This window comes from Phoca vitulina, unplaced genomic scaffold (assembly GCF_004348235.1).
Source record: "Phoca vitulina isolate PV1807 unplaced genomic scaffold, GSC_HSeal_1.0 scaffold49, whole genome shotgun sequence".
In the NCBI taxonomy this organism is placed as follows: Eukaryota; Metazoa; Chordata; class Mammalia; order Carnivora; family Phocidae; genus Phoca; species Phoca vitulina.
The window spans coordinates 7,315,427-7,343,081 of NW_022589752.1; the positions used below are offsets into that span (position 1 = coordinate 7,315,427).

At 40.6% G+C, this 27,655-nt stretch overlaps 1 protein-coding gene across 3 annotated transcripts in view; it reads right to left on the reverse strand.

Annotated features, from left to right (window-relative positions):
* The window catches only part of TMTC1 (transmembrane O-mannosyltransferase targeting cadherins 1), a 263,658-nt gene that overhangs the window by 105,516 nt on the left and 130,487 nt on the right, over positions 1 to 27,655 (reverse strand). For all 3 annotated transcript variants that reach the window (XM_032432765.1, XM_032432764.1, XM_032432766.1), the window contains one exon: positions 12,454 to 12,643. In XM_032432765.1, coding sequence (XP_032288656.1) covers positions 12,454 to 12,643 — 190 coding nt within the window. The remainder of the gene's footprint in view (positions 1 to 12,453; positions 12,644 to 27,655) is intronic.

Genomic DNA, 27,655 nt, shown 5'->3' on the forward strand with positions numbered 1-27,655 from the left:
TGAATAGTCTTGGCTCTAGCCAGGATAAAGTCCTGAGAGCAGGAAGGTTTCTCGGCCGATCAGAGGCATGTTTAGATCATACCTGTATTTAGAAGGATAATTCTCTCAAAGGTGGGGGGATGGAATGGAAGCAAAGAAAACCAAATTCTTTTTTTAAAGATTTTATTTATTTATTTGACAGAGAGATAGCACAAGTAGGCAGAGTGGCAGGCAGAGGGAGAGGGAGAAGCAGGCTCTCCATTGAGCAGGGAGCCGGATGTGGGGCTCGATCCCAGGACCCCAGGATAATGACCTGAGCCGAAGGCAGCCGCTTAACTGACTGAGCCACCCAGGCGCCCCAAGAAAACCAAATTCTTCAGGCAGCTACTGGGTTTTACCCTATCTTTATTCTCCATATCCAGCATATTGTTTGGAACCAGTGAGTGGTCAGTAAGTAAATATTTAATATTGTATCTTATTGCCTTCCTCTGGGCTCTTCCTCTCTGAATGTACCATTCTGCATCTATATATTCCCTACAAATTTATCCTGCTTGTCCCTAAATAGTTTGTTAGCTCTTAAGACCAGTTTCTATTTCTATCTCACCGCTATATATGTGGCCGCTAAGTGGGACTGGCCATGCCACTCATACCCTTACCTCCTCCTATGAGAGACATGGAAAGTACAGGAGCATCGGGGTACTATCCGACACTTCCCCCAGTTCATCTGCCTTGTCCAAGTATTCCTGAAAACTTTCCCATCCTCAGCAATGGTGCTTTTGGTAAAACACAGTGACTGATCCTTCAATCATTCAACAATGCGTATCGCTGGCACCTTTGTATCATCTCCTTGGGCACTGTGCTTACAGGCAATCACTTAAAGAATTTAGCAAGTACTTCTGTCCTTTGTATTTTCCAGGTACTATTTTAAGTTCTTTGGAGTACACCAGTTAGCAAAACAGACACAAAGAATCTCTGCCCTTCCAGAGAGGGAAAAAAAAAAAGACAGGGAGAAGGAACAAGAGAGCCTGACAAAGGGCATCTGCAACACACAGTGGGCAAAAGTGGGTTGCAATTCTAAACATGATGGTCAGGGTAGGCCTCACTGAGAAGCTGGCAACTAAGCAAAGACTTGCAGGAGATGAGGAGTCCATAAAACTCATTTCATAGTAGGCAAAGAGTTCAGGAAGGAACAAGAGAGATAATGGGCATGCAGAACCTTTAGGGCCTTTATAAAGGTTATGATTTTTCCTTGGAGAGCCATAAGGAGCCACTGGAAGATTTTAAGCACAGGAGAGACAGGCTCTGGCTTACATTTTTAAAGAATCATCTGGTGGCTGTGTTGAGAACAGTCTGGATCACAATCAGAGGGTAGAAGCAGGGAGACTAGTTAAGCAGCTCTGGCAATAATCCAGGTGAGAGATGCTGGTGGTTTGGACCAGGATGGCAGCAGTGAATGTGGAGAGAAATGATCAAATTCCAGATATATTGTGAAAATATACTTGCTGGTATTTATTGACGGACTGGATATGATATTAGAGAGAGAGAGGCAGAGAGGAAAACAATGAAACCCCAAGAATTTTGGCTTGAGCGCCTGGTAGAATGCAGTGAATTCACAAATACTGTGGGGGACACAGTGAATGGGTACATTCAGGAGTTAGACTTTGGAATGTTGACTTTGAGACATCCATGTGGAAATGATTTATATAGCACTTCCCTCCTGAACAATGCCAGGTACCATGTACATTGTTTCATTTATTTTTATTAGATTCAGAAAGAAGTTTGAAGACCTTACCACCAACATTTTGATGTCTAATAACATAAACATATAAGCATTAAAGCTCACATTACAAACTTGCTTGCTTTCTAATATTCTATGCTGCCTCTTTCAGCAAAGCAGGTGTAAAAATAAGTATTCCAAGGTTTTTGTATGTTATTCTCCCCAAGTTGTGTTTGTTACCCCTTTATAGGCTTTCTTGGGCATTGTACTTACAGCAAACCATCTAAAGAATGTGGCAATCAATCACTTTGGTCCCCTATGTATTTTCCAACATGATAGCAATTTCCAATGGACCTTCTGTCAGAGGTATTTGTAGCTGCTTTTATCTCTGAGAGTCCTAATTACATATTTCATGGTTTTCTTAGAACAAGATGAAAAAAGGTATGCTCCTTTAAATAGAAATTTCATGTTCTGAATGGAAAGGACAGAATGACTCTAGGAGTTTCAAAAACATCTTTTGACCTTGTTAAGAGTTTAAAAACAATCAGAAGCATTGTAAGGCTAAGTAGAAATGAGTTGCTTTTATGAGAGTATGAATCATTAAGAGAAATAAAGTGTTAAAAAAGTGTTAAGATTACAGGGGTGCCTGGCTGGCTCAGTCCGTAGAGCGTGTGACCCTTAATCTCGGGGTCGTGAGTTTGAGCCCCACGTTGAGCGTAGAGCCTACTTAAAAAACTAAAAAAAAATTCTTATTTTAAGTGTTAAGATTATCACTCAAAAGGTGGCAATTACTCTGACTAAAAGCCAATAATAATGTCAACTATGAAATCTTGCCAAGAATCATAAAGTATACAATAAAGAAAAAGAAATAAAGCTGTTACTGAGGTTTGAAAATTCCTTTTCCCATTATGCAACTATCTAATTCTTCCATTAATAAATTCAGAGTCTTCCAACTAAGGTATAAACATCAAAGGGGTAGGTAAGTCACTTTCTTATTAAAGAGTGTGACTTGTGAAAGTGTAATTGCCCTATGAAAGCAAAGAATAAAACAAATTATTAAATGATGTGGAAAAACTCCTGCCAGGCCTAGATCAAAAGCCAAGTAGAGCACCACAGGTACAACAGAGTTGTACATGACACAGAACACGAGAGAGAAGGATTTGTGTGAGGTTCAGATCTGGTACAAGGACAATGACTTTGCACGTGACATATTAATAATGGACAGAAAGGAATGCCTGGGGGAGACTTTGCTCAAGGGCCTCTGATTTTTAAGTCCCACTGAATAAAAAGGTGCATTTCTAGTGTCTATTTTGCTCCAATGGTCACCACTGAGTGGAATGGAGAAATCCAGCAATGACAGGAAAGGGTTTGAGGGACAGCAACAATAAAAGAAAATGATTTCTTATATCCTGCCTACTTTGCTAAACTTTCAAATACCTTTAAAATCCTCTATACTATTTCTTTAGTTTGGAGGTTTAGGTGATAACTACAACGTTCATTTATAAACAGATCAGTGATATTTGTCACTATTTTCTTTCCCTTGATAAACATTTTTTTTTAAACTAACAGAATAGTTTTATGTTAGGATTTTTGCCCTTCTGTTATGGTTGAGCATACCTACTTCCAAATTCCAAAATATGCTGAAGCATTAGAAACTGGAAAGTATGTTACCACCATTAGCTCTTAGGTCAAGAATTTAACTTCCGTTATATAGGATGGGGGATAAAACGAGGTTTGGTGGAAGGGGGTGGGGATTAATCTTTGGTAGCATTACAAGTATTTTTTTTTTTTTATCAAGTAAAACATGACTGTATATTGAAATACATAGAATCAAAAAGTCAGTCCTGCTGGATTATGTTTATTTCATTTTAGTTTTTATGGTTATTCTTATAAAATAAAAACAGGAGTCCTAACTATGCTCCTGACTTTAATCTGTGACAATTTCATAATGGTGGCAATGACGATGATGACAACAAGGACTACTGGGACCTCTGACCGGTACTCAGGGCCTCCCAGGTGCTGGCCACTGTGCTGAATGTCTTATGTGGCTTGCCCTGGTTAACCTCACAATAACCCTACACCATGGTGCAGGAATATGGCTGAACGAGATGAGCTCACACAGCTGGTCAGTGGCAGAGCGTGGCCTCAGACTCAGGTCAGTGCTAATCACTCTACTCCACAGCCTTCCTCCTCCCAGCCTGAGCAACTGTTGATCTAGAACTCAGAGCAGCTTTCCTCCATGTGCATTACCTGGGCGGCCTCCAACATGAAAGGAGACTACCAAAGAACTAGATGACAGAACATAAGTCGCAATTTGCATCACATACATTAAGGAGGGCATGTGTCATGTTGAGCACTGGGTGTTATATGTGAGTGTTATATGTGAGTGATGAATCACTAAATTCTACTCTGGAAACCAATATTATACTATATGTTAACTAACTAGAATTTAAATAAAAATTTGAAAAAGAGAGAAAAAAAAAGGCACTTGCAGTGGATCTTTCAATATATTCCATTTTATAGTGAGGTACAAATCCAACTTCTCCAATTTCCAACCCTGCATCTGATGAAGCTGTCAGCTTATTTTCACACTCTCATCAGAAAAATGGTATCAACAAAAATTTCAGCTTTGGCGTATGGTGCAACGGCCAAAGTTGACTACAGCTACTGACCTGAGTAACTATGCCCCTAAGTAGCAGGATGTCATCAGCATGGGTAAAATGGTGGCAGGCGGAGAAGCCAAATGTGAGACGGACATCCCAGACATTGGCGACTCCCACAGTACTGGTGGTCAGGGACAGATGGACCATGTTGAGATATCATTAGGATTTCTGTCAGCAACTGCAATGGTCCCAAAGTGGGACAAACTGGATGGGTTATAAACGGGCTAGAAAGACTGGATCTATAACAGCATGGAGAGGATTTTCATGAACAGAGGACAGAAAAGGATGGAGAGCACGGAGTCTGCAGAAAATGGGAACCGAAGAGAGAAATGTAGGCCAGAAGGGAAAAAAAAAAAATCAACTTTGGCACAGAGCCATTCACCATTAAATGCAATCTTCACTCCTCAAGTTCAATTTTATTTTACCACTTGGTATATTAAAACAAGATGCTTATTTTACCAGGTATCATAATGGCTATTCTGGAATTTAAAAGAGTTGTGCCACAGTGACCCATGTGCCACAAAAATACCTTAACCTATTCTCTGGCTGACTAAATGCAAAATAATTTCCAGAAATCTGAAAGCTTGTTCAGTTCAACTGCATGGGTCTGTGTCTAATTTATGCCACAGTGGCAGAGGTGAATAGTTGTGACAGACTCTATGTCCAGCAAAGCCCCAAATATTCACAATTCAGTTCTCTCTCTCTCTCTCTCACACACACACACACACACACACACACACGTTTTTCCATCTCCTTGTCAACTCTGCTGTACTGTATTTATTCCCATAAGCTGCTCCAGTTCTTTTTTAAAAAAGGTAAATATGTCAATGAGTAAATAATCACTTTCCAACAGTGGTTCTCAGTCTAATCTGACCTCCTTGTTGTGATGTGTGAGGTTTATTTAATGAGGGATCTAAGGCTCACAATCTCTGTTTATCCATCAGATATCTATCTGTCTGTTCTTTTATTGAAAATGTTGATGGGGGCTGTGATCCAGACTAGCATGGAGGCTGAGCAAGGGCAAGGCTGGGAACAGGCATGAAGGGAGGTCCCTGAGATAAACACAACCTCCTCCCTAAGTGACGAGATGCATCAGGTCCACCCCATTCCACCCCTCCATTTCCACCAAGCTGTTACTGGAGGTCACCTCCACTCGCCAGGCTGCAGATTCGTGCCCATGTAGACCTGAGAATTTGACTTGGTCTCCAGGATTCAGAGAGATGGCCTATGATTTGTGTTGGCTTCAAGGGAATGATGTGTAAGGCTGGGAATGAACAGATAGACTGGGAAAAAACTGTGACCTCTACTAAAAAATAAAACAACCCAAACAAATAAACAAAAAAATAGCCCTGAAAGCCCCATACTTGGGGGGAGGGGACCCTCCACTGCTTAATGTCCATCCTCAAAGACATCTCATTGTGGAGGTCATTATGGGAAAGTCAGGTGTCAATCCCCCCTCTTTTTTCCTCAGGTTTTATTTTTACAACTATGCCACAAGATTATCAAAGATACTAAAATTGCTTAGAATGTGAGGGAGAATATAATAAAGAATGAACAACAAATAAATTACTCTTAAATACGATTCAGTGGTATTTCCTTTGTAATGCCGGGAAATCACATTAGAGGGCAGGGGGAAAAGGGCAACTATAAAGAGTAGGACCAACAGTATTAATTCTTCTCAACAATCCAAATCACACTGGCTGCCTTCCTGACATATATCCCTATTGCAAGTCAACAATCTGATACACAGTCCGTAGGAGTCATAATGAGAACCCCAAGAGCATTCTCAGCCTATGGTTCTCCTGGTGCATAAACAGTCACTATTGATAAAAAGAATGGAATAATAAGCCTTCATGGTTTAAATACTCTTTCTCTCTACTATACATACATTCCAACAGAGTGATTATCTTCAGCACAAAGAGTAAGAGCAAATTAGTTCACTTTAAAGTTCACCGTTGAAAAGAATTCAACACCACAGTGAATTTGTAGATTGTTCTCTACGTCATGTAATGTAAGTTCAAATGCACTCCTAGTGAAAAAGGGTATGAATAGGAGGAGGAGATGAAGGAGAGGCACAGAATAAGACAAATTCTACATTTAAATTCTCAAGGATCCCAAGCATATTCTTTTATGATAAATAATAAACTACTCCTTGAGGTCTTAAATTTCTTATACTATGAAAACAGGACCAATTAAGAAACAACCTCTAAAGTTATCCTGCTGTTATTTCTACAGAAAGAAAGTTTAGATTCTGTGTCCTAGCCCTCCCACTCGATCCTAGACAAGAGCTTATCAAAAGTCAAACATATACTCTTTGAGCTGCTTCCCTGCAGGAATACTCCCAAGTGGATATGGAAGTGGCCTGGAGGAGCCTGCAATCTATAATGCCATCTCACTTAACTTACTTGTATAAAGAAAGAATGTGTTTTTGTTTTCAGTAAGTGTAAAAATGTACAAGAACAAAATGTTTGAAGAAGGCCTATGGAGGGTGGGGTTGAGGGGCAGGGTGGGGATTGGGAAATGACACACCTGCTGTTTTATTCATTACATACATTACAAAGCTAATTTTTAGCTTTGTAAAGTCAATTATTAAAATATTAAATAACAAAGAAGCATCAATACAACTGTAACAGGGTAGATGATGTCCCTCTCCTCGAGAGCCCTGGTATACCAAGGCAGGATGACAGAGGAAGAAAACCAGACAAAACTAACCAGTCAACACAGCCAGAGGACAGTAGAAGCAGCACAGCAGGAGAGGGGAAAGTAGGCAGAGACTTAAAAGATGGAGGCTGAATCCTGTGTACATGTGCACATTTTTTATACTTTTATTCATTTAGATGATATATACTGAGCAACGAACAATAAAATTTAGATAATAAATATTGGATGCAGCAAGCTCCTGATGCTAGAAATATGACAGTGAACAAAACAAAAAAAATCTTTGTCCTCATGGGGTGTACATTCTAGTTGGAGGAAAGAGACATTACATAAAATAACAAAGTTACATAGCATTTTAGAAATTGGAAGTATAGTGAAGAAAAGTTAGAAGGGAGAAGAGTGGAGGGTAGATGATTGCATTTTAAATAGGGTACATATGGGGGCACCTGGGTGGCTTAGTCGGTTGATATCCAACTGTTGGTTTCGGCTCAGGTCATGATCTCAGGGTCCTGAGTTTGAGCTCAGCGCAGAGTCTGCTTGTCCCTCTCCCTTCCTCTCACCCTTCCCCGTTTTCGCTCTCTCGTTCTCTCTCACAAATAAATAAATAAACAAATAGGGTACATATGGTAGGCTTTACTAAGAAGGTGAAATTTGAGCTCAAGTTTATGTAACTAATTGGCACGCTAGATTCTCTTGAGGATGATTATTCATATCATAGTTGTCTTATCAACCTGATTTACAAAATGATTAAGAAGTGGATTACTTTAAGTAAGGTGCTGGGGGGAAAAATAGTTTCTTCAAAATATGGTGCAGAGGTAAGTGGATATCCACCAGCCAAAAAATGAAGCTGGACTCCCATACCACTACAGACACAAAAATAACTCAGAACGGATCAGTGACCCAAATATAAGAGCTTAAACTATAAAACTCTTAGAACAAAATAGAGTCATAAAACTTCATGACCTCAGCTTTGGTAACGGATTCTTAGGTTTGACAACAAAAGCAATGAAGAATAACAAAACAAAAAAAAGAAAGAAAGAAAAGAGACTGCACTTCATTGAATTAAAAACTTGTGTGCATTAAAGGACATTATCAAGAATGTGAAAAGACAATCTAAAGAATGGAAGAAAGTATCTGCAAATCATTTATCTGTTGGGGATTTAATATGTTAAATATATAAAGAACTCTTACAACTCAACAACAAAAAGACAACCTAACTGAAAAATGAGCAAAGGACTAGAATACACATTTCTCCAACGAAGATATACAGATGGCCAATAAGCACATGAAAAGACGTTCATCATTGTTCATTAAAGAAATTCAAATCAAAACCACAAAGATACAGCTCTTCACAGCTACTAGGATGGCTTTAAACAAAATAATGGAAAAGAACAAGTATTACCAAAGATTAGATATATAGGAACGATTATATACTCTGGGTGAGAATGTTAAATGGTACAGCCAATATGAAAAATAGTTCCTAGAAAAGTTAAGTACATAATTACCATATGACCCAGCAGTTTCAGTCTTAGGTATATATCCAAAAGAAATGAAAACATATGTCCATGCAGAAACCTATACACAAATGTTGTAATATAGCAATGCCTATAACAGCAGAAAGGTGGAAATGACATGGATGTCCACAAACAGATGAATGGATAAACAAATTATGGTGTACACATCCAATGGAATATTATTCAGCCACTAAAAGGAACTAAGTATTGATACATGCTACAACTTGGATGAATTTCAAAAATATTATGCAAAGTGTCACAAAGGTCACATATTGTATAATTCTTTTTATATGATATATCCAGAAGAGGCCAATCCACTGAGACAGAAAGCAGATTAGATGTCACCTGGGGATGGGGAGGGGAGAGTTGGGAATGATTGGTATGGGGTGTTTTTAATGAAGTGATGAAAAGGTTTTGAAATTAGAGAGAGCTGGTAGTTACACATTATGAATACATTAAGTACTACTAAACCGTACACTTTAAAATGGTTAATTGTAGGGGCGCCTGGGTGGCTCAGTCGTTAAGCGTCTGCCTTCGGCTCAGGTCATGATCCCAGGGTCCTGTGGTCGAGCCCCACATCGGGCTCCCTGCTCGGCGGGAAGCCTGCTTCTCCCTCTCCCACTCACCCTGCTTGTGTTCCCTCTCTCACTGTGTCTCTCTCTGTCAAATAAATAAATAAAATTAAAAAAAAAAAAACGGTAATTGTATATGAATTTTTCCTTAATAAAAAAGAAGGTTTTAGTCATTCAAAAATTTTTTTCATCAAATTTTCAGGATCACATGTTTGTATTTTATATTCAAATGTCAGTTCTGTATTCTAGCCTTTAATCTCTTTGTAACATTTTAATCTTTTTAAAAAACATAGCTTTATTGAGATATAGCCCACATATAATAGAATTCACCCCATTTTGTGTGTATATTTTGGTGAGTTTTGGTAAACATTTGTCATTTAGCAATCACCACCACAATTAAATTTTAAAAGCATTCAACATCCCAAAAAGTTCCCTTAAGTCTGTTTATACCCACTCCCCAACCCACATATTTTCTGACATAATTCTGCCTTCTCTAGGCATTTCTGGGCAATTCTAGAAAAGGCAGAATTACAGTAACAGACATTTTGTATGAATGAATTTTGTATGAATGGAATCATACATTATGTAATTTTATATGTCTGACTTTTTTTTTTTTAAGAGTTTATTTTTAAGTAATCTCTACAGCCAACGTGGGCTCTAACTTACAACTTCGAGAGCAAGAGTCACATGCTCTACCTACTGAGCCAGCCAGGCACGCCCATCTGGCTTCTTTTACTTAGTAAGATGTGTTTCAGGTTCATGTATGTTTTTTTATGTATAAGTAAATTATTTGTTCCTTTACATTTCTGAATAATTTACCATATTAAGTGTATCCATTTATATTTTGAGGTTACTGGATTGTTTCCATTTTTCAGCTATTATGAATACTTACAAGACTCTTATATGTTGTATGGACGGAAGTTTCTATCTCTCTTTGGTAGATATTGAGTAGAATTGCTTATTTTCATATTTAACTTTTTAAGTAACTGATAAATTTTTCCAAAGTGGCTGAGCTATTTTTCAACCCTCATCAGTATAAGGGGTCCAGTGGCTCTACATTCTGGCCAACGCTTAGTATTGTGAATCTTTTTAATTATAGTCATTCTGGTGGGTATGCAGAGATTTCTTTTTGTGGCTTTAATTAGCATTTCCATAATGACTAATGATGCTGAGCATCTTTCTATATGTTTATTAACCTTTGCATATCTTCTTCTGTGAAGTGTCTGTTTGAATTTTTTGCCCATTTTTAATGAGTATTTGTCTTATTACTGAGTTTTAAGAGCTCTTTAAATGTCCCAGATACAACTCCTTTGTAGATATATGTTTTGCAAATACCTTCTCCCAGTTTGTGACTTGCCTTTTGAGTGATTTAACATCATCCTTTTTTTTTTAAGATTTTATTTATTCATTTGACAGAGAGAGAGCACAAGCAGGGGGAGTAGCAGGCAGAGGGAGAAGCAGGTTCCCCACTGAGTAAGGAGCCCAATGCGGGGCTTGATCCCAAGACCCTGGGATCATGACCTAAGCCGAAGGCAGACACTTAACCGACTGAGCTACCCAGGTGCCCCTAACATTATCTTTTGATGAGCAATCGAACACCTTTTTTTAAGTGGAGCCTATGGGCAGCTTGAATTCATGACCCTGAGATCAAGACCTGAGCTGAGATCAAGAGTCGGAGGTTTAACCAGCTGAGCCACCCCGGCGCCCCTGATGAGCAAAATTTTTAATTCTAATGATGTCTAATCTGTCATCTTTTTCTTTTATAACCTGTACTTTATGAGTCCTAAGAAATCTTTGCTTAACCCAAGTCCACAAAGATTTTTCTCCTGTTTCCTTTTAGAGTTTTTGGTATTATTTAATTCTTTTGTTTAGGATTGCAATCCACTTAGAATTAATTTCTCAGTGTACAGTATGACATAAGGGTTAAATGTCACATTTTTTCCTTATAGATATTCCATTATTTCAGTACCTTTATTTAAAAGACCATCCCTTCCCCACTGAATTATCTTGGTAACCTTGCCAAAAATCAATAGAGCATGTAAATGTGAGCTTACTTTTGGATTCTTAATTCTATTCTGTTTTCTATTTACTATCTCCCCCCGCCCCCCGCCCGAGTTTCGGTCACACTCTCCTGTTTCTTTACATGTTCAGTAATCTGATTAAAAACTAAGCCTTGTGTATCATACATTGTACTGCCTCTGTATTCCATTGTGTTCTGAAATTTGCTGGTTTTACTATTTTAATATATAATGAACTTGCCTAGACTCAAAATGAAGAATCTGTTTCTCTGTAGAGAGCTGAAATTTTTGCTCAGGTTTCTTTTTGCCCTGAATCTCTGAGGGAATCTCTCTTGCACCTGCACAGCTTTTTGACCAGCCAATGATTTCAACAATAGTTATACAACGACAACTCAAGCCAATGAAGCCTCCCCTCTCTGCTGCCCAACCTGTGTATGGGTGAAAAAATTCATTCAGATTTGTAGGAAATAAATAAGTCTCCCCAGGCTTTCAATTTTGCTTGTGCTCCCGGGGGAGCCCCATGTTGTTTAGCAGCCAGCCATGAATGCATGCAGAGCCTATTATCTCAGCCCTTCCACAGCTCTCTTGTTTCCACAAGTTCCCCCTGAAGTTTCTTGCTGCTCTGCTACTCTCCCAAACCAAATCAGCCTCTAACTAGTAAACCTGTGGGTCTTTTCATACCAGCTGGGCTGGGCGAGGGAGGGGGGGTATATGTGGGGGTGGGGGGATGGGAATCCCCTCAAGCAAGAAGCATCTTCCCCAGTGCAGTAGCAGTTTTTCCTAAGTAAACATTTTCAAGTTCTTTGCTGTCTTTGGTCATTCTTGAAACTGCTGCATCTAATAATTTTTTTCCAGTTTTATACCATTCTTTTTTTTTTTTTCAAGGAAAAATCACCCAACCCACCCAGTCAGGCAGGCAGTCCTTAGTGGAAGTAGCATCTTAACCGTATTTTAAGCACTTATGAATATATTATCATGATCTCATTTATCATTACATGAAACCAAACAAGTTACTGCAAAAATTAGTCAACTGTAGCAGGAAAAAAAATTCTTATTTGCAAACATTAAATTTCAGATCCAATTTCTACAGGGTTGGTAGCACAGTAAAAGATACCATATAATTAAGGTGGCCGTGATCTGCTAACTCCACGAAGGTCTTTAAAATATGTATGACTTACCTGGAAAAATTTAAATTTTTTTAGTTTTTTAGACAAAAGAGTAGATTCCATTTAGACCTAGACCACGTGGGGGCCCGGGGTGGGGAAGGCGTCACCAAGTATACAGCATCTCTCTTCAAATGCAGAGAGTTCGGTTGGATTTTAAGAAAATTACCTTGAAGGCTGCTAAACAATGAAGGCTCAATAAGGTCATGACAACTGCCAGAAGGATGGTGGCTAAGTTCCGCACGTCCCATATGGTCTCTACCAGAGGAATACTGCCGACCTGCCAGTCATAGCACAGGGTAACGGGTGCAAGCAGAAGCCACACGTTGAAGGCCAAGAGGTAGGAATAGGTAAGGAACCTGCGAAGAGAAGAAGAATCACTGAAACACAACTCAAGGTCCATGATACTTTGCAAACATTCGTTTACCATGGTTTGATTAAATAGCATTGTATACTGTTGGTGTTATTGGAAAAGACAAGGTAAGATGGAAAGCCACCCATTCATTTCATCATTAAATAGATCATTCTGGAATATATTTGACAGTTCCAGGCACTGTGGCAGGTGCTGGCCTTTCAACGGTGAACAAAGACAAGAGTTTCCATGACATATATTTAAAAATTATCATATAAATAAATACATTACATCCTGAGATAAATGCCAAGAAGGAAAAGTTTGATGAAAACATATGATAGAAATGCTGTTCTGCTAGGTATGATTCCCTGGGTAAGAGACAGACCTTTAAACTCTCCTTTTTTTCACAGTGCCCAGAAAACTGCTGTAGACAGTAAAATATTTAATCATGTTTATAACAGACTGATCATACTGAATTATTTCAAAAAAATCAGAGCATCTGCGGTAGGGAAATGAAGTCTCTTAGTCCCAAGTAAAGGGGCTAGCCTTCAAGAGAAGGGAAGGACAGCTATCGTCCTGCCAAGGAGAACAGACAGACCCAGGGAAGGGAGATAATGAACACAGGTGATGCTCCTGTTTTCTGGCTGTGTCTAGCTACTAAGGGAAGGTGAAAGGCATTCCAACTGACCCCGTTCCTTTCAGGGTAGAGGAAACTGAAGTTATTTAAATATGTTCGGCCAACACAAATCCATTAAGTAGTGGTTAGACCCTTGAGAATTGCAGAACTATCAGCACATAACCAACTTCACCCAAACCTGTGCTCTAGGAGACACCAAGCTCCAGCATGGCTTCTAGCAGTATGAGGCGCATCCCTAGGATGACCCCGGCCCCCATTAGAACCCTTGCCTGAGAAAGCACAATGCTGCCAAGGAGAACTGACTGTTGGTTCTAGCCAGTACCAGACAAAGGGCCTCTGACCTCCCTGTCTTAGAGCATTTCTATAAAGGGCTGACAATTGTGAATATGTCTCTCCCACGACTCACAAGTCTTTCTCAAGGACCTGAGAGCCATTCCTTTAAAATGTCCTCATCAGGAAGGACAGGGCCTGTCTCCCAGTGTCTGTAAGATGATAACTGCCAGCCAGCAGACACAGCCAGCCTAAATGCACTTGGACGACGGTTCCTTTGTAATTTTTCACTTCTCGGCCTCTTCTGAGCCCCGGCTTGCCCCGCTACTCTCACTCTTCCTTTAAAATGCCCAATCGGGGCGGGGCGCCTGGGTGGCTCAGTCATTAAGCATCTGCCTTCAGCTCAGGTCATGATCCCAGGGTCCTGCGATCAAGCCCCGCATCGGGCTCCCTGCTCTGCGGGAAGCCTGCTTCATCCTCTCCCACTCCCCCTGCTTGTGTTCCCTCTCTCGCTATCTCTCTCTCTGTCAAACAAATAAATAAAATCTTAAACAATAAATAAATAAAATAAAATAAAATGCCCAATCACTTCTGCACAAATCAGAAGAGCGCTCAGCTCCCCCCTGCCCCCGCTTAACAGCAGTTACTGAATGAAATTTATTTTCACGGTTTCAACAGATGTCCAGCCATGTTTCTGTTTGACACCCTATATGGGATTAAATAGAATAATTAGATAAATTCCTTGTCCTCAAAAAAATGCATAACCCAATAGTGAAAACAAGATATACACAATCAAAGAAGCAGAATGAGATGAGCACCATGACAGTGCAGAACGTGAAGGGAAGTCTTCAGACAGATTCTTTTGGAGGGATTCTTGGATTGGCAAAGGGGTTAGGGGTTAGATCAAATCATTTCTAGTTAGCTTCCAATATGAAGAGTTCTTTCACCTTGAATTCCTCTCCACAAATAGCTACTGGTTGGGAACACCCTTCCCAGACCTTCCCAACTGATCTCCTTCCCTTCCCTCCTCTCCCTCCAAGGTTGGCAGTTACAAATCATCAATGATGGCCAGGTGAGGCTTAGGGGTGGGGATTACTCACTGTCCCAAATCTCAAACCCCAACAGAGAAATAGGTTGAAGGAGTGGGGATACTTTTTTTTTTTAAGATTTATTTATTATTTATTTGAGAGAGAAAGAACAAGCGAGAGGGGCTGGGGGAGAGGAAGAGAGAATCTCAAGCAGACTCCAAGCTGAGCATGGAGCCTAAGGTGGGGCTTGATGTCATGACCCCGAGATCACGACCCCGAGATCACGACCTGAGCCAAAACCAAGAGTCAGATGCTTAACGGACTGTGCCACCCAGGCGCTCCAGGAGTGGGGATACTTCAGTGGTGTTTTCCAACTCTTTTCCTCTCTGCTGGTATTTTTAATAAAATGTTAATGTACAAATCTTGTGGTACACACTGAAAACTTAATGAAGTCCAAGCTTTATTATTTAATAACAATCAAAACAAAAACACTGCCTCATCCCTTTTAGCCTGGGGGCTGAGAAATTGTCTCCTGAGAGAATGCCAACTTCACAGGAAGATGACTGGGTTACTTTGGACTTTGTTTTTTCACAGAGCTTCTAAGCTGACACAATCTGCTTGTTAGCTCAAGGGAGATTCTCTGTGACTTGGCTTTAAAGAAGGTGGAACCATCAAACAGGAAAATCACAACGTTTTGTCACTCAGTTACTCTCCAGGTCTTAAAAATTACTTTTAAAAAATGGTATCTTTCCTTCTTGATATACTAGTTACCAGCAATGATTATAAATGGCTGCTAAAATTATTAGGTGAAAGCTAATAGGGTACTTCATAACGGATGGATCAGGCTACATCAGGTGCCTAGAACTGACTAACCAATTTTAACATCACAGAAAGGGAGACTAATAGCCAGATGTCCTCCTGATGGAGATATATGTCACCACCTATGAAGTAGTCTTGTCCCGCCCCAAAAAAAGAAAAGAAAGAAAGAAAATCAAACTTGAATCTGATTAAGCCCTGTATCACCAGTTTACATCAAATACAGAAAAAGCCAAAACCTGCTACAGGACACCACAGGAACGCAATGTGACAAATCCAGAATGTTGCCATTCCACAGAACAAATGATGGCCAGCTGTCCCACAAAGACATTGTAAGAGGGGTGACAGGGGCAGAGGGGCAAAGGGGAAGAAAGAAGAGGGCATCTGTCAGTCAGATGAGACTTAAGAGGCGTATCAAACAAAGTGCAGATATTGTTTAGGTACTAATTCAAACAATCCATTATGAAAAATAACCACTTATGAGCAGGAAAAAACTCGAGAATCCTTGTTAATTTTTAAAGTGCGATAAATGGTATTGTGGTTATATTTTTTAAGGATCCTTAGCTTTCAGAAATACATACTAAAAAATATATGCATATGAAATGCAAACCTGAGATTTGCTTCAAAATGATGGACTGAGGGTAAGGGCACAGAAGTGGGTGGCGGTATGAATGAAACAAGATCGGCCATGAGCTACAACTGTTGAAACTGGGTAATGGGTCTGTAGTGATTCTTCATGCCATCTGCTCTACTTTTGAATGTATTTGTTATTATCCATAATAAAAACTATTTTTTCTTAACTAGGCAACAGAAATGCAACAGGAATACTTTGTTATGTCTAATGGCAGCTTGACCATGGAATAGCTGCAAATGCTAATGTGGATTTTTTTTTTTTTTAAAGTAAGCTCCATACCCAGTGTGGAGCCCAATTCCGGGTTAAAACTCAAGACCCTGAGATCAAGACCTGAGCTGAGATCAAGAGTCAGACGCTTAACCAACTGAGCCACCCAGGCACCCCACTAATATGGCAATTTTAATTTTAATTATTAAGTTTACATTTGGGCCTTGCCCTGCAAACTGTCCTCAGTTTCTTATATTTTTTTAAGTGTTTTTATTTATGTAAGTGACCTTCACACCCAACATGGGGCTCAAACTCACGAACCTGAGATCAAGAGTTGCATGCTCTTCCAACCGAGTCAGCCAGTGCCCTAGTTTCTTATATTTTCTTTCTTTCTTTTTTTTTTTTAAAGATTTTATTTATGTATTTGACAGAGAGAGGGCAGGAGAGCACAAGCAGGAGGAGCGGCAGGCAGAGGGAGAGAGAGAAGCAGGCCTCCCACAGAGCAGGGAGCCTGATGCGGGGCTCGATCCCAACACCCTGGGATTATTACCTGAGCAGAAGGCAGCCGCTTAACTAACTGAGCCACCCAGGCGCCCCATAGTTCCTTATATTTTCTAGACTTGAAATACCGTGTTGACAAAAGGAAAGAATAAGGAATAATTTTTTCAGTTACAATCTCAGTGTAGCTATTTAGATTTTTTTTTAAAAAATGTTCATTGTGACTTTTTATACAGGCTATAACCCAAATATGTTAAAACAATAAAATAAACCACAGAACTAAAAGCAACTTACCTTCCTGTAACACTAGGAAAGTCGACACCATTAATGTACTCCTTTTAATACATATGTATTGTCTCCAGAAACTCAAAAGACATCACCTACCTTGTAGTGCATATGAATTCAGATCAAAGTTGCTAGTAAACTCTTTAAAAACTATTTCAAATACTGAAACAGCATTGGAAAATTTCTGCAAATTTAAGCATAAAGAAGCCACTTGGAATCACGTCAAAAGCTAATTACATTTTAGGGGGCTAGTTGAGCTAGCTGTAATCAGCAACTCAAGGCTTTCTTTTAACTCACTGACTATGAATTACATTTTAAACTAATCATCTTGTTTATTTCTGCTAAAATTTCAAAAATGGAATAATCTGTTGCATATCTCTGCCCTGCTGAGTTTTCTTTTTTCAAAGCAGGAGGAAAACCAAAATGAATTATTCACCAATTTTCTACCATGAATTCTGGTAACAGGAGGAAAGCCACTAGGATATCCTGCCAACAAAATGGAAGGGAAAACACAGGAATTCAGCTCGAACAATTCAGTCATGAAGTTGCGTTGACAAGCCAGGGGCTACGGGAGAGGGAGCAGGCATGCGTCTAATGGTATCTACGCAAACCGGGTGCCTCTTAAAATCTAAATCTTCATTTTTATCAAGAGAAAATGAAAGTGTCATAAGGACAAAAATATAGATTCTGTTCCTCGCCTTTGAAAAAACTGTTTTGGCTAAGAAATAACATGAGCCTAGCTTGTTTCCTTATCCTAGAAAGATGCCTAGGGTAGGTACATACGAAAAAATCATGCATCGCAAGCAGAAATATACAGCACTTGCTTGTTTTATATAAAAATGTTACTGCTCAAAGAATCCTTTCTCATTCCCCGAAAAGTCCTTCATTGTTTCATAAACACAGGATACTGGGTCTACTGTATACGGAGTCCTCTCAGGAAGGGCATCGGCTAACATTGTCCATAGACTGGCCTCGGTATAAACCACCTTTACCACCACCCTGGAGCACCCCCGCTGCCCTGACTCCGTCTCTAGCTCCTAGGTTTTGGTGACCTGTCCTACCCGTCCCTACACTGTCCCCTATTTTCCACTCTTGAATTACCACTGATGTTTCCAAAGGGTCTCCACAGTCTCATGGTGCCCCAGCAATAATGGCAGGCTTTTTTCAGGCATAACCTGCTTATTATCATCATTCGCCATCTTCTCCTACCTCCTATCATCTTCTCCAGAACTAGCCAAAGAAAGCTGCCTCCTGCACTGCCCTTCTCCAGAGACACGAACTTCCTCAGTGGAATTCAATAAATGTTGAGGAACTACTCTGTGTACTTTTCTAGGTGCTGAAGGGTAATAAGATCTAGTCCCCTACTCTTTAGAAGGGCATTTTCACAGCTTTGGTGGTAAGAACACATACACACATGACATGGTTGAGTAATTGCGAAATATAAAGATCAAATTTCAATGGAGTTCTAAGAAATGGGAGATTAATGAGAAATGGAGGATTCAGGGATGATGTCTTAGAAGCTGTAGAATTTAAATAGGTGGAGAGATGGGAGATGGACAGTCCAGGCAGAACCCCCAAATGGCTTCAAACTGTACACGAGCAGGACACTTTCTGAGGACAGTTAAGAATATGGGTCATATAGGTCATATTAGAGCCTGGGTGGCTCAGTAGTTAAGTATCTGCCCTCGGCTCAGGGTCCCTGGGATCGAGCCCCACATCAGGCTCTCTGTTCAGTGGGGACCCTGCTTATCCCTCTCCCTGCAGCTCCCCCTGCTTGTGCTCTCTCTCTTTTTCTGTCAAATAAATAAAATCTTTTTTTAAAAAAAGAATACGGGTCGGGCACCTGGGTGGCTCAGATGGTTAAGCGTCTGCCTTTGGCTTAGGTCATGATCCCAGGGTCCTGAGATCGAGTCCCGCATCGGGCACCCTGCTCCTTGGGAGCCTGCTTCTCCCTCTGTCTCTCCCTCTCATGAATAAATAAATAAAATCTTAAAAAAAAATGATTAAAAAAAAGAATATGGATCATATTAAAGAATTAAAAATGTGTAATATAAAAAATTATAAAATGACTCCTGATAAAATGTCCAAAAGGAAAAATATCACCACAGTGTTGGGCGAGGATGTGGAGAAACGCGAACTTTGAAATACTCCTGTAAACTGGTGAAGCCATTTTGGAGAACGGCAGGCAGTTTAAGGCAGCACATTAAATGCATGCATGATCTAGCAAGTCTACTCCTGAGTTTATACCCAACAGCATTGCATACAGATGTTTCCCAAAAGACATTTGCAACATTGTTCACAACTCTTCTTAATAGTCCCAAACTGGAGACAACCAGATATCCATCTACAATAAAATGGATATATACATTGTAATATACCCATTCAAAGGAAATCTATTCTGCAACAAGAATGAATGCAACAACATGGATGAACACCATAATGGTAATACAGAACAGAAATAGAAGACACACAAGAAAAGGAAATCACAGAAAACCATCTATAGACAAAGACAGGGTGACTGGAAGCAGGACCTGACCCCCAGGACACAGGGCTGGGGCAGAAAGCCACAAGGCAACCCCAACTAAATGGACTGTGTAGATGGCGGTCTGTCGCCCTCATCCCCTCGGTCCTCCGTAACAACAGAGCAGAAGGCACCAGGACCTTCCAGGCTTTCCAGGACCAAGGCCCAGCGGTACCACTGAACACCTGCTGCTTCAGCACCCGGGAACAGAGAAGGCAAGACCATTTCCAAACGCTTAGTGAAATCGGAAAAGAGATCCAAATGACTCTCACCAGCTTCTCACTGCATTTGTTTTTAAAGTTTTGGTGGATTATAAGAACCAATGGTCTTATCAAACCAGCTCAATTAAAGGTCGGGCTATTTTGGGGCAGTCAGTTAAGCGTCCGACTCTTGATTTCAGCTCAGGTCCCAATCTCAGGGTGGTGAGATCAAGTGCCATGTTGGGCTCCACACTGAGCCTGGAGCCTGCCTGAGGATTCTCTCCCTCTCCCTCTGCCCTTCCCACCTCATGTGCACGTGCACACATGCTCACTTTCGCTCTCTAAATAAATAAATAAATAAATAAAATAAAAAAATAAAGGTAGGGTTATTTTAAAAATTCCCATAAGAATCCAGACAGAAAATAAAAGTAAAACCAGGCTTCTCACGAACCCAAACCAAGTGGTCCGTTAAGCAGGGCAGCACCCTCCCTTTGCGCCACAGGCTTTCCTCATGGCTGCCTTGCTCCTCTCAGTATTTGCTCTATTCACGGGCTTCTTGAGCATCTGTTCCAGACTGAGTCTGGAGCATGGCCCCCACCTCTCCTTCTCTCTTGTCCCCACACACTTGTCACTGCAGTGTTCCCAGCTCTCTCTCAGGTGTCCAGTTCCTGAGAGCAGCACCTGTCAGCTCGCCTCACCTTCTGGAACCAACTCTCACGGGCCGCTGAACTCCAGCTCCGGCTGACCCTTCCGGTCCCATCCTCTGACAAACCTTGCCTGTCACAGCCCGCTGCTAGGCCAGGCTGGGTCCCTCTTGTGCTCCCACAGCCCCGCCTAGGCTTGCACGCTCCCCTGTAGCTGTGTGTTCGTGTGTCCGTCTGCCCCCCAGAGCAGAAGCTCCTGGGGCACAGGGCTGCGTCTCGTGGATGGTTATTTCCCCAGCACCTCGCTCTTTAAATGGATGGATTCAGTGGGTTTTAAGAAATTAACCTGGTATTAAAATAATACCTAAAAATCTGAAAATATTTCCATTTTATACTTGCATTTTTGGCCTGGGGCAACCACATAGCTTTATATGGTCCTACAAGAGATACCTGCTGGGTTTCCAGTTGTCCAGGCAGGTAGCTGAAGGGTGCAAACTGGAGATTCTGCTTTTGGGTGGCCCCCTCAGCATCTAGCGTGGGCTAGCTCATGGCACACCATCAAAGAGTGAGGAATGTTTGAGGAAAGACACCTCCCCTCATGTGTCACAGAAGCATCATTAAAAAGCTACGCCAGCCTTGGGCGCCTGGGTGGCTCAGTTGGTTAAGCGACTGCCTTCGGCTCAGGTCATGATCCTGGAGTCCCTGGATCGAGTCCCACATCGGGCTCCCTGCTCGGCAGGGAGTCTGCTTCTCCCTCTGACCCTCCCCCCTCTCATGTGCTCTCTCTCATTCTCTCTCTAATAAATAAATAAAATCTTTAAAAAAAAAAAAAAAAAGCTATGCCAGCCTTATATTTTCTTATTTTATATTAAATTGCAATGAATACAGCTTAAGTGAGAACTCTTGTTACCATGGATAAATAATAGAGTGAATCTGAAATGTCATTAGGTCTCTCTGACCTTTTTAATGTGCCATTAATACAGTTATTCTATTAGCAGAGACAGCTTCACTAGAGTAGGAAAAAAAATGAATTTCAACATGCAAGACTGTCAGCAACAACTTCTCACCCATATATCTGTTAAAAAATAAAAAAAGCAAATAATACCTTCTGCAAAATAAATACTTGGTTCATTTCTTACTTAAGGTCTGTTTCTTTCTGTAAAGCATTTAACAACATCTTTATTTCACATACTTTTCTCTCATGGAGCACAGGTTTGGCTTCCACTGAGCAAACATGTACTAAATGCTTACTATGCATCAGGCACAGATTTCCAGATTTCCACAGAAGAATCCTATTGGTATACTAATGAACCACATCCAATGACATTAAAAATCCCTTAAACATGCACAGCACTTTCTAGTTCACAAAGTATTTGCATGGAAGGATTAGCTGACCCTCACACAATCTCTATGAAGTGGGCATTAGCCTCTTTGTTGCAGTTGGGAAACAGCCCTATGGAGGCTGTGACTCGCTCAGTGTCCCGCAGAAAACCCAGCACAGAGCCTCCACACGGCTCTGCATGGAATTCTCCACCGTATCATACAGCCTCCCATTCGCACATCTTTATTAAAGTAGAAAGGAAATACAATGGATCAAATATTGGTACTTTGTGGAAAAGCGCCTGCCTGAGACCCTGACTTCCTTCTTGAACAGAGAAGCCCAGGTGAATTTCAGCTTTTCTATTAAACCGAAACAAAACAAAACAAAAGAAACTCTAACTTTTAGTTAAAGCAGGGCTGACAAAAACTTAAAGCCAGTGTGTAATCCCTTCTACGGCATACTAAACAGATGACTACAGATATAAATGCTTGTTAGAGCATCACACAGCAAGAAATAGAATCCTTAAATAAAAACGTTGGGCTTGGCATTTTATTCATTATGAAAAGCAATCTTTGTCTTGATGTTCCAATGTTAGGAAAAAAGAAGAAAACTGTTTCTTTAATTTTTATCAGCTTCTCAGGGATTTAAGATTACAATAGAAATACAACATGTAGGTTTAAAGGTTTATATAGTTTTCTTCAAGAAGTAAAGTATCAGTAAGTGATCCAGACCAGCAATTTCCAACAACTGATCCCAAGTCCAGAGGTAGCAACTGCTACCTCGCCAAACTACCTCCCTTTTCCTCTCTTTTCCTCTTCCTTGTATTTCTCCCCTTCGTTCCCAGGGTCCAAGACAAGTTAGGTCAATTACTATTACGTAGTATCATTTCAGTTGGGAAGACTGCTCTCAGTGACCTTGATAACCTCTTTCATCCCCAAGAAGCTACTTTTCTAGGAACGTAATACAAAATACATAATGGAGACAACAGCCCCCTTGCAGAGAGCTCTTTAGGTTTATACCTGAGGCTTTCAAAAAGGGTGACACACACGTGCCTCCAGATCCAATTAGGCTGCAGGTCAAAGACTCTCTTACCCAACTATTTTTTCAGAACTTCTGAGACATGAACCAGGAAATCTTTATCTGTAACATACTTCCCTGGGTGATTCTGAGAGTCACCCTAGTTTGGTAATCGCTACTTTAAAAATCAGAATAACTTCAGTTTCTTTTTAAAAAAAACCACACGTATGGGGGACCTCCTAACTCAAAGCCCTGCCAGTTGTTAAAGCAAGAACAGAGCAGCTCATTTTGCATAGCCCAATTGAAACACACGATACATTTTAAAATAATAATTTAAATTTGAGTTCAATTTGTTCACAGTTTATTATGAAATAGTCCTTATGTTAGGGGTTCCAAGAGTTATAAAGATTAGGAAGACGTAGTGCCCTGAGGTTGTCATGATCAAAATCTAAGGCTTTTTTTTGTGCCTCTTTGAAACTATCAACTGAAAATGGAAAGAGAAAAGAAGCTTCTTTAGAAGGAAGATGCTGAGTTCTACCTTCATCTTAGTATTTCCTATCCTGATATTTTCCTACAAAGTAATACAAGCCTTTACCTAGATTTCCAAACAGCAGAAATACATCTACCCACTTAAGTAGATATATTCCACTTGCTTATCCAGGGCCACATCTCATGAAAATACATGATGCTGATAGGGGGCCTTTATATTCGTTCACTGACAATCCCAGTCTATTTCCTGGATTTGAAAGACAACCATTTACAATATTATAAAGGCAATACTTCCACCAAGTATACACACGGCTTTACATCCTGTCCCCTTCCAATCTGTCAGATGGAAACCCAATTACTAGGCAGCAGCTGCAGAAAGGGGCCTTAAGAGTGGATCATTGTGTATTCTCTTCTGCAGGCTCCACCCTTATGCAGAAGCCATACTTAACTTGGGCTTTTGTTCTTATGTTGAATCCAGGATTTACAAGATTGAACGTCAAAGGATCACATTTCTAAAGAGACTTATATAAACAGGTGAGTAAATCCTGGGCCAAAGGACGATTCTGCGACAGAACAAGGTGCACATAACCTCTCCCATCACTTCTCAAGTGCCGTGCACCAAAACCATGGGAGCAGGATCTTTGGGCATTGGACCCCAGAACTGATACTTCAGTGTGATTCCCAAGTGTTTTAGGGACACATGTAGGTCTGACAACCCAGCTGGAGTAAAATCATCAAGCCCCAGATGGCTGTATTCAGGGCACAATTAGGGGTGGTAATTTACAAGAAGTGTCATGAACGTCCATGGTCTTGGGCTCTAAAGGACATTTTGTTCAGATGGGACTCAAATTCAAAGTTAGTCTTCACACCCAAAGGTGGAGTGCAGTACAAGTCCTCCCACCACTTGAAAACATGAGTTGGCGGCTTAGAAGAAACCACCCAAGCCTGAGGCAGAGGAAGGCTGTGGAGGGCGTGGGGTGGGCTCTACACACCATTTATTCCTCGCCAGCCCGTTCATCCTTCGCCCTCCTCAGGCAAAGAGCCCCAGTGCTTGGTCTAGGCCAGTGCTGTCCAATGGAAATACAATAAAAACACGCACCGTTTCAAATTTTCTATTAGCTACATTTAAAAAAAGTAGAATGAAACATGATAAATTAATTTTAGTAATATATCTTGTTTCGATGGATATACTCAAAATATCATCTCAACAAAATATCATCTCAACATATAATCAGTATAAAATTTATTAGTGGTATATTTTAATTTATTTTTTTCTTACAGGATTTCATCTCCAAAATCCCAGGTAGTCTTTATTTATCCTCACAGCACACCTCAATTCAGACTAGCCACATTTGAAGTGCTCAGTAGGAGCCTTATGTGACTCTCAGTTCCTGTAGTGGGCAGTGCAGATGTAGACAATCACGTTGGCCCTCAGCCCCATCTTCCGCCTCTTCTATACTCAACCTGCCCTTGATTTTATCCTTTTAGTTCAGAATTCCTGCTACAAACTCATGCCTCAAGCCTTGGCTCTTGTTTTCCACTCTCAAATCCAATCCCCAAATTTTCAAGTGCAAAATTTTCAATCCCCAAATTGCCAAAATCACTACCCTGGCATTTTTTTATTTTTACTTTTATTTTTTGTCCCTGTTTCAGTACAAAAAACTTCTGTCCTGGCCCTTGTTCCTACAGAAATTCCATGTGGGATGAGAGGGATGGAGGGATTTGGACATATGAGGGCAAAATTTTCTTAACGTAAAAAAATTTTTTTAAAGTACTTTAATCTAAATTTAGAGCAATTACAAAGAAGATAATAGAGAATCTCTTGTGAGTTATATAAACAACACTACAGCCACAGCTATGTGGGCATTCAAAGGTGCAAGAATTGTGAAAGACCCAGGAGGGAAGCAGGAGAGCAAAGCTGACAAAACAGGAGGCAGAGAGACGGTCCCCAGACAGAGTTCCCTTTGATGCTCCTGGCTAAGCGCTTCACCACCTCGCTAGGGACGGAACTGAAAATTAATGCCAGAACCATGGTGCTATATTTGTATTTTCTTGTATTATATTTAATCATGCAAGTTAACCAGATACCCCACAGCATAAATCCCATCATTCTCAAGGAAACATTTTGTTGCCTTTAAGAAGTTACAAGTAAGCAAACCCTTACAGATATTTTTGAAGACAGAAAATTGAACAAGGCATTGGGTTGGGAGGAGGCTGCAAGTGACAATTACAATCACATTTCTGGTGTTCCTGGGGGGGATAGCAGGTGTGCGACAAGCCCCTCCCCCCCAGAAGGGCACCTCAACAAGGCTCACTCCTTTTCCCCAGGGTGGGGCGGGGGGGGGGGGGGCGGTTAACCAGGATCACCATTCATTCATTCAACAATATTCTCAGGATTTATTTTGTGCCAGGCTCTGAGCAGAAGCCTAGTAAGAGAATGAAATGATGTTAGGAGCCACCAGGACAGCTGCTGCTCACAGAGCTTTGAGCATATATGCAGTAGCCTCAGTCTGCTTTTAGAACACACTCCTATCCAACTTTCTGAGATCTACTTCTGTGAAGCAGTCCCCTCTCTTCTTAAAGGGAAGACACCAGCCCTGAGGTCACCCCGGCCACATACCCTGGACGTGCTCCTCTGATGAATGCTCACTGCAAAGCCACCAGGCTGCAGGCTCCCTCTCCCTGCCTCCCAAGTCACAACACCAGATCCTGAATGTCAAGAAAAGAGCAATCTTACTGAAGCAATTCACGGTGGAAATCACTAAGTGTACAGCCTGTGAGTGGGGAGCAGTCACTAGGTTTATGCCAGGAAAACCTCTCTGCAAGAGTTAGCACTTACCTTGAGCCTTCATGAATGGGCTGGGCTTACACTGAGAAACAGACAGCACAGGTAAATAGAACGCATGGGGGTCTGTGAGGGTCCCAGGATTCTGAGGTGTTATGTGGTGGTGGTTCAGGAAACAGGCTTGAGAAGGTTCTGGCAAGATCTTCCAGAACCAACAACGGCTAAAGAATGAAGGAAAGGGCATTATAGGACTGGAAAGTAACATGTAAAAAGACTCTAGGGTAAAAAGCAGTGGTGCATTTAGGGAATTAAAGCAGGTTAGGATGGTTAATGTCTAAGGTTAGGGAGGAAGGGCAGAGGGGTTTCAAGAGATGAGCCTGAAGAGAACGACCATGGTCAAATTCCTTACTCCTTATCCTAAAGGGTACAGGAAACCACTGACCTTTTAAATATTAAGCCAGTGAGAAATGTCATCTGGAAATAGTGTGGAAGATGGATCTGAGGAGAGCAAACTGTGGGGAGAGAGACAAGTTAGGAGGATTTCAGTAATGCATGTGAGAGACCACGAGGACCTTGAAATGAAAATGGTAGCAGCAGGGATGCATATTGTGAAAAAATCCTAGCGACATTCAGATCAAAGATACAGAACGACGTGACCGCTTAGAGGTGAGGGATGAAAGGAAGGTAGTAGCCAATCATGACTACTAGGTTATCTGGCTTGGACAACTGAGCCCGGGGAAACTCGCTTGTCAAGAGAAAGCTGTACAACCCATAGTATCTCCTCCATTCTTTAAATTCTACTTACACTTTTCTTCTCGGGTCTAAAATAGAAATGTTTATAATTCAATGTCATACCATTCAACTGATCCACACAATCTCAATTAATTATGGGTTGAAAAATTTATTGATCAGTCACATCAAATTCCTGGCAGCTAATACAATAAGAAACTTATTGCCAGTATATTCTGATAATGATGATTCTCCAATACTTCATTGATCTGCCTTGTGATTTGATCAAGTGCCCAGTGCCCAGTGATCAAGCATAAGAAATCAAATTCTAAATGGCTTCCAAATTACTGTTAACATAAACTGTAACAAAGTACAATTTTAAAAATATTAAAAATTTAATCCTCATACAAATACACAGTGAAAATAAAGGTTTATATAACTGTTTAATAAGGAAACCAGACACTTGAAAAAGCCAGTTTAAAAGAAAACTTGAGTTAGGCAAAGCCTTCTTAGATATAAGCTCAAGCAACAACAACAAAATAGATAAGTTGGATTTCATCAAATTTAAAAACACTTGTGCTCAAAAGGACACCATCAAGAATGGGAAACAACAACCCACAGAAAGGTTGGAAATGTTTATAAATCATGTTATCTGATAAACAACTTGTAGCTAGAATATATAGAGAACTATTACAACTCAATAATAAAATAATAAAACCCCTCAATAATAAAAATAATTAAAAACTGGTCAAGGAATCTGAATAGACATTTCTCTTGAAGAAGATAAAGAAGTAGCCAATATGCAGATGAAAAGATGTTAACCATCATTAGCCATTAGGGAAATGCAAATCAAAACCATACTGAGATACCATTTTATACCCACTCGTATGGCTGTAATTAAAACAACAGAAAGATTGTCAAAAAAGACAAGTGTTGGT